This window comes from Colius striatus, chromosome 2 (assembly GCF_028858725.1).
Source record: "Colius striatus isolate bColStr4 chromosome 2, bColStr4.1.hap1, whole genome shotgun sequence".
Classification (NCBI taxonomy): domain Eukaryota; kingdom Metazoa; phylum Chordata; class Aves; order Coliiformes; family Coliidae; genus Colius; species Colius striatus.
This window is the reverse complement of record NC_084760.1, coordinates 53,109,258-53,116,741: the sequence shown is the minus strand read 5'-3', so window position 1 is coordinate 53,116,741 and position 7,484 is coordinate 53,109,258. Positions and strand designations below refer to the sequence as shown.

Here is a 7,484-nt window from a genome sequence, read left to right as displayed (position 1 = left end):
TTCACACCACTAAAAAAAACACCCCACAGTTTCCTCTGACACCTGTACGAAGGCCGGCGCTTTTGCATCACCATCCATGACGTCATTTGACTCTTTTAGAGCAGTCTGACTGCAGTTCCGGGCATGGGGTCTGCTTAAATAGAAGTTCGATGCCTTTGACTCTCCTCTTGCAACTGAAGGATTTTTCTCTCCAACAAAAAGTCTAAAGTACCATCCTTGCAATGCCAGGTCCTTTTAAGTCCCGTTGTCTTTCCCCGACCTTCAGGGTCACGGTGGACTTGGAAAAGGGCAAAGGGGCATCTGACAGTCTTTGAGTCAGCACATCAGCTCAGAAGGGATCCACCACAGAAGGAGTAACGGCGAGCTGCAAACCAAGATCAGAAGCTGTTACAAACTGACCCGATTTCAGCTCTGAATGCCACCATGTCTAATAGGCAGAGATCTACAGGGGAGAGCCAGGGGAAGAAGAGTGAAGGACAGCTCTAAAACCAGTATAGATCCTTGCTTTTATCCTGAGGCTGTAAACCTGAGAATGGAGAGAAGAAAAAAGGGAAGAAGAAAAATAGGTACAGGCATTTAAGGACAGAGAAAGACAAATTGCATTTCTGCCAGCTGAGATCAAAGGATCAGTCTAAAGCGTGGGCTCCCCAAAGCCCTGGGAGCCCATCAAGCAAGGAAAAGAGCCCAAGCTAGATTGCAAACAGGCACATGTCCCTCCTACCTAAAGAGAGGCCACTATAAGGAGTCATTTGTGGCCATGATAACCCAACTTCAGCACAGAGAACTCACCAGAGCGGGCTCTCCTTGATTCCATAACCACTGACTCCGGAACTGATACTCCTGGCTATGCACAAGTCACCTTTTGACTACTGCTATGGCCACATAGCCTTACTTGCAGGCATCCCACCAGGCACAGAGTACCACTACCAGAGAAAACCGTTGCCCTTTTAGCTCAGCAAATGCAATTGTACTTTCCTGTCAAAAACTGGGAGGAAAAAATAAACAAGGGTAGGATGTTCATGAACATGTGTAGCATCTAGAAATTACCTGTGCTCTGCTGTGGCTGCCCACATTCCTGCCCTCAGGAGAGCCCATGGAGGAAGCCAAGTGGAGACAGTTGGCGTGGCTCCATGCTGCTCCCAGCTCTTGCTGCTCAAGGCAAGAGCAGGGTCAGGGCCAGCCCAAGAGTACCTCAAAGCCACCTGTACCCTCAAGGCATGTTTGTGCATGCCAGAAATTCAAAGGGTGTTGTGAGGGGTGATGTATTGCCCTAGCCCATCCTCTCTTTCCCCTTCCTCACTTGCCTGGGCTGAAAGGCCCAAAACGGGCACCCAGGGCAGAACTGGGGCTTCCATCCATCCCCAGTTTATTGTGCCACATCTGCCCTGCTCAGGGGGGGTCCTTCCCTGCTACTGCGGATGATGTGAGGGAGGCAGGGGTACAGCTGAGCTGGGAGACTCAGAGGGACTGAGGGCAGCAATTTACCTGCGTCCACATTGAGGCCGAGGCTCTGTGCCATGTCCCCTGCTGCACTGGGGAAAGGTCCCGGTGTCGTCCAGGCCGCAGCAGCGCCCGCCTCGCTCTTGCCTAGTTCGCAGGGGGGGCTGACCGGTGTGGGCACAGAGGCGGGGGTGAGGCGGTGGGGGCGGACGGAGGCGGTGGGCACCAGGAGCGAGCCGTAGCGGGGGTCAAAGTGAGGCCCGTAGACCTCGTGCACAGCAGCGGGGCGAGGGTAGGCAGCACCCTGCGTCCCGATGTAGGGGTGGTGATGGTGGTGGTGGTGGTGGTGAGCATGGTGCCAGGGCTCAGGGCCTCCCTGGTGCAGGTGCCCGTGCAGAGAGGCAGGCGCGTAGGGGTCGGTGGCGGCGGCAAAGGGCAGCTCGCTGTGGGCCGCAGCTGCCAAGGGGCTGCTCAGGGTGGCTGGGACGGAGGAGGGTTGGTACGTGCTGTTCCAGAAGGACGGCGGGAAACTGCGCTGGCTCATTGGGAAGGAACCATCTGGGTGAAGGGAGCGGGAGAGAAAGGAAAGGCAGCAATAAGCACACCCAGTGAGCTCTGATTTCCTTTCTTGGGGGCTCTGCCCCTCCCCAGGTCCCCCCAAATCAACCCTTGTAGTCCTTTATCCCCCCACTAAACTGCCAAACACAAGAAATAGCTCCCAGCAAATACAGATTCCTCTCCAGCTAAACATGCAACACAACTAGCCCAAGGCTTACCCATGAAACTCTTTCTTCCAGGTTTCTCTTACTATGTATTTAGGGAAAAGGCTGTTATCTAAGGTGAGGGAAATTTCTCTTTTCCTCAGTAGTGGAAAGAAGCTGATTGCAACATCGTAATTTACAGGGTTGGATTTTTGTTGTTTGTTTCTGTAGATGTCTCCCTGCCTATTTACGCCCGGTACCTCAGAGGATGCCTGATCCTGCTAGGAAAGTGGCTGCTGCCTCAGTGCAGTTTCAAAGCAGACAGGAACAGAATGAGAAGTGACTAAGGCCAGCTTGAATTTTCTAAACATTTGAGGGCAATTCTCTATCTGTGGCACCAAACTTGGTGCCTGTTTCTTGGGTATATTGCTAACACATTCGGGGGTTAGACTAGATGATCTCTAAAGGTCCCTTCCAACCCTACCATTCTATGATTCTATGATAAGCGATCTGCAGATCTTTGGAGGCCTGAAGGTGAAGGACAAGGACCCTACATTTTCTTTGCTTGAAGCAACACACAGGATAGACTGGAGATTATTAACAGCACAGATAGACGCTATGCATTATTAATCAGGAATGCACATGTTCCCAAGACACACATTCCTGACACAGGTTTGCCAGGGAAGTATGTCAGCTCTGTGCCTGGGCATTACTCAGGAGAAAGGTAAGCAGCTCATGAAGAGCACCCTCCTGTCCTGCCATCAGTTCCAGCACTGGACATCTTTTGTCCGTGAAATATTTAAACTACTGTTTCTTCATTCTTAGAAGCTACTGACAGCAACTTGGGAATGAGGGGGAAGGAGAGGACACATGACTAGGAAACTTGCTCTCAGCTGTGTGGGCAGTCAAAACTGCCCTAAAAGCAAGTGTCTGCCCTAATTCCCTGATCAGGAAATGGGGAAGGTTATTCCCCTCCACCCCAGGTGAGACATTAATTCACTATATCCAGGGTGGATCAGGCATGGCTACGGAGAGCTGCAGCTCAGCTATGGCCTCAGCCTTGCCAGCAAAGGGCTGTTGCCATGAGCTGATCTGAAAGCCCTTATTTTCAAAAATTTCAGGTCCTGTCTCTGCTCCGGCAGCAGTGAGGTTGCTGATACACATAGGACAAGACAGAGGGACATATGCTATCTGTATTTTAGCCGTGGGAAGCTGGTGAGATGGTTCCCGCTTATGCTTTTTGCTTTGTTCTCATCACCCATTACGACCGTGCTAAACTTGCAGCTGTCCGGTGAGGAGGCGCTTGCGACGGCCGCAGTGGAGGGGTTACTCCGCCGCTGTTTCGATTGCAGCTCCCGCCGGGTCGGCTGCCCCGGCCACCTCGCTGGGACACCGCGCCCCGAAGAGAACCGAGAGGCAGTTTTGCTGTTCCTGTCCCCCAATCCCCCCTGTCCTCCCCTAATAAGATGTCCAAGCTTCCCGCGGCTCCCGGCTCGAGACGGCTGGCTCCCAGGGGCTGCCCGCCGGGCACCAGCGGCCGGCGGAGAGGAGAGTGCCGCGGGAAATGGGGGTGTTCCCGCCGCCCTCAGCGTCCTCACCCCGCCAGGAGCCGGCGTTCCTCGCCGCCTTCGCGCTGCCGAGCGAGAAGCTGCTGGGCTGGCTGAGCGCCCGGCTGAAGTGCTCGTCCACCACGGTGCTGATGTCCCCCTGAAAGTAGGTGAAGAGGACGCAGCGGGAGCTGAGGTACTCGGCCTCGGGCGGCCGCTCCTTCTCGGGGCTGCAGTCCTCCTCCTTGATGCTGGCGGCGGGGTGGCTGGAGAAGGAGCTGCTGGCGCTGGGACTGCTGCTGCTCTCCGGGGCTTCTTGCATTTTGGAGTAAAAGGCGAGTTTCTGGAGGAAAGGGACGGGGAGGGAAGGAAGGGAAGAAAATAGAGCCGATCAGGCAGCGCAGCCAGGCGTGCTGGGCCACCCTGTGCTGCCAACCGGGATGCAGCGCCGAGCCCGCTCCCGCTCTTTCGAGAGGATGGATGCCAAGCTCTTGGCTGCTGGCCGTCCCCCCAGCAGCACCCCCCACTCCGCAGCTGCATTTCTGCCCCACCCCGGGGAGGCAGCGAAGGGGCTGCGAATAGGGTTAGGGGCCCGAAATCCAGAGATGCCGACCCGGATAGAGCAAGTCAGCCTCCCTGCGGGGCAGGAGCGGCCGGGCGGGAGGTGGGGATTGTTACACGCGTGGTTCCACAGCACCAAGTCCCGCACAAGAAGGCACTTTGCAGGCCGTGTGCACGGGGGACGGCGGCAGCCGAGGGGCTGGAGGGTGGGAACGAGGCTGCGGACATCCAGGGCGCAGCGCTGGCGGCGGGGGGGGGGGGGGGGGAGCAGGGGAAGGTGAGCCCCTCTCGGCCCCCAGCTCGCCAAATCTGCCCCAAAGAGTGTCTTGTAGCCCACAAGCAGAGAGAAGGGGGAAGGGAAAAAAACCCCAATGGAACAGACTGGCAGCCTCAAACACATTTCAGGGCAAAAAGTGCGTTTCCCTGGCCAGCAAGAAGCTCCTATAAGATTATTCCGTTTTTACTAGATTCCACAGGCTGAGAAAAGAGCGGGAATTGGGAAGTTCACTGGATGTTTCGCATCTTTTCTCTTTATCCGCGGTAGCGTGTCCGCAGCTGCCGGGAGTTTCTGAGAAATAAGCGATGGGACGCGGAGCCCGGGCTTGCCCGCTGAGGGCAGAGCCGTGGGGCGGCCGGGCGGCGGGGGAACCACCGGAGAGACGGGACAGAGCCTTGGGCCAAGGCACACGAGACATTTAATAATGTCACTCTTGCGTGACGACCGCCTTTCCACTTGGCTCTTGGCTTGGCCATTGAGGTAATGGTCATCCCCCTAAGTAATGTCACGAAGCCCTGTGAGGGGGGCAGGGGAGGGTGGTGGTGGTGTTGATTGTGGGAAGGTGGGGGAAGACATCATTTGCTATTTGTAACAGGTATTCCGGCTCCTCTACCAGGCGCTGGAGGTGACACACGGGCCACCACGCTGGGGGCTCCGCGGAGCCGCGGGGGCTGAATGGAGCGGAGTTGCTCGCCCCAGCACCGGCCCTGCGCGGCGGGGGTGCAGCCCGCCCCGGCCCCGGGGTGCTGATGTCTTTATCCGTCCTCTTTTTCGTTTTGTCGAGGGAAGAAAGAATTAATTTATGGAAGGAATAAGGGAGAAGAAAAAAACCCAAAAAACAACAGAGACAAACACAGAGGGCGAAAAATAAAGTCGTGTGCAGCAGGTGCAACCCGGGGAAACGAACTCCTACCCACACGGGACAGTACGCGTCTCGGAGCGGGCAGTTTTCCGCGCACCACGAGCTGTGCGTGCCCCAAAGATCCCGGCGGCAGAAGGGATCCTTCTGTCGAAACCCGGGGATGAATCGACACCCGTGGTAGCCCGGGCGAAGTTGGAGACTCCCTGCCACAAACCCCCTGGGGATCCGGCCGGCGACCAGCCCGGGCTCACACCGCCGAGTGTGCCTCGGGAGCGGGAAGCATCTCTGTAGCCCCGCCGCACGGCAGCCTTGCCCTCCTCGGGACCGGTGCTTCATCTCCCACCACCGAAACGGGGAACCCCCGCAGGCTCCCGGCGCTCCCACCTCCCCCGCTCTCAGAGAGTGACTGCAGAGCACCCCTTCCAAGGCGGCTGCTGAGGTACCCGCCCGGGACAGCCTCCGGGATGCCGGGGCGCGGGGGTTGAGCGATGCCGCAGGCAGCCCCACCTCGCCGCTCCCGACGGGCCCTCTGCAAAGGGCTGGCACCGCTGCCTCCACCCGCCGCGCTACGATGGAGCCCGTCCCGGCAAACAGGGAAAAAGGAAAGAAAAAAATTCTCTAAAAGGGGTTAAAATCGTGCTCTCGCTCCCAAGGCAGCCCGTCGGTCGCCGCCGGGTTACATACCCTGCCGAGCCCCGCGCCAAGGTGGGATGTGGTTCTGCTCCGCTCACCATCGCAGGCTCCCAGCTCTCTCTCCCCCCACACCCCCTTTCCCCTCCCCTTCTCCTTTTCCCTTTTCCCTTTTGGCAAGGCCCCAGACGGCCATCCTCCAGACGATACCCCTCCCACCCTCTGCCTCTCCACCGCTGCCCTCCGCGCGTACCTGGTGATAGGGGCTGTAGGCTGCTGCGAAGTAGTGCTGAGGAGGACCGTAGACTTGGTACATAACATCCAAACAGCTCATGGCTGTCCGCGGACGAGAATTAATTTTTTTCTCATCAACTCGTGTTCCGCAAAGTGGAGTAGTGCTTCGCGGGAGGGAGGTTCCCGGGGGTTAAGAGGCACCACTCATTGGTGGGAGGGAGGAGTGAGGGGGAATGAGACCGCACTGGGCTGGGATGACACTGCCCTTCTTCCCTGCCTCCCTCTCGTCCTCCCTATAGCGCGGCTCCCAAGACCAAATGCGCCGGGCTCGGAGGGGCTCCGCGGCCGCCGGAGAAGTTTCAGGCCCGGGTGGCAGTGGTGAAGGGAGTCGAGGGAAGTTCCCTTTTGCAGCTGGAGCTACCCGGGAGTAGCGGGGCGCGGGGTGGGGGGGCTCCGGAGCCCGCCCCTGGACCCGCCGGCGGCCACGGGGTGCGAGGATGCCGAGCGGCGGTGGGGGGGTGTGGGTGTCTGTCGCTTGCCCAGCGAGGCAGCCCCTCTCTGGCTGCGTTTCGTTTGTTCTCATTGATTTCGGTGCATTTGGATACCGTGCCGGGTTCTGCCCCGCCGCCATTGGCCGGTCTCTCCACGCCTCCCCAGTCGGGACGTCCTCGCCGCCCCTCGCTTCGTCGGGTCCTGCTGCCGACGGGGCCGAAGTGGGGCTCCGGGAGGGGGAAAGGCAGGGAACCCCTCCAAATCCCACGGAGCCTGGCATCCACTTGAAAATGCCTGCACCGAAGTCAGGGAAAGGGGAAAGTCTGAGGAAGCGAAGGAGGAAAAAACAGTTGTTTTCGAGAAGGAATCTCCCCAGAAACTGGGAATCAGGACAAGTGCTGGGGATGGCGACATTGAATAGAAACCAAAACACGGCCGAGGGCAAAGGCACGTGTAAAGAGCAAACTGTCGTGAAAGTAAACTGGATTTTACTCGCTCTTTGCCGAGCCCGCCACACAGAGGCGTGACGAGGTGCGTGGATCTTAGCTGCTCATTCTGAGGGCGATGTATAGGGGAGGAAGATTAGTTTCTAGCAGAGATGTGAGGTCCCATTTCAATATCAATCCTTTGAAATATTCAACTCCGTGATACAAGTCACCAACTACTTGTGAAAAAAGGCCCGTTTTAAGTTAGGTTTTGAGCATTTGCAATGAAGCAAAAAACCAAAATCAAGAAAAACC

General features: G+C 57.5%; 1 protein-coding gene across 2 annotated transcripts; it reads right to left on the bottom strand.

Moving 5' to 3' along the window:
• Positions 1 to 323: 323 nt before the first annotated feature.
• On the bottom strand, positions 324 to 6,352 carry VGLL2 (vestigial like family member 2). Of its 2 annotated transcripts, XM_061990782.1 has the most exons (4): positions 6,272 to 6,352; positions 3,740 to 4,031; positions 1,486 to 1,998; positions 324 to 364 (listed from the first exon to the last, which is right to left on the bottom strand). In XM_061990782.1, exons 1-4 carry the CDS (start codon positions 6,350 to 6,352, stop codon positions 324 to 326), a joined length of 927 nt encoding a protein of 308 aa, XP_061846766.1. The 2 variants fall into 2 exon arrangements, with proteins under 2 accessions (XP_061846766.1, XP_061846767.1); XM_061990783.1 differs by lacking the exon at positions 1,486 to 1,998.
• Between the last annotated feature and the right edge of the window lie 1,132 nt (positions 6,353 to 7,484).

Bases quoted from the DNA above. Each gene is read 5' to 3' on its own strand.
- VGLL2 (XM_061990782.1), bottom strand. From the start codon at position 6,352: ATGAGCTGTTTGGATGTTATGTACCAAGTCTACGGTCCTCCTCAGCAC. The intron at 1,999-3,739 runs GTGAGGACGCTG...CCCTTCACCCAG, and splicing joins GAACGCCGGCTCCTGGCGGG to ATGGTTCCTTCCCAATGAGC. The intron at 365-1,485 runs GTAAATTGCTGC...CTTGGTTTGCAG, and splicing joins CGGCCTCAATGTGGACGCAG to CTCGCCGTTACTCCTTCTGT.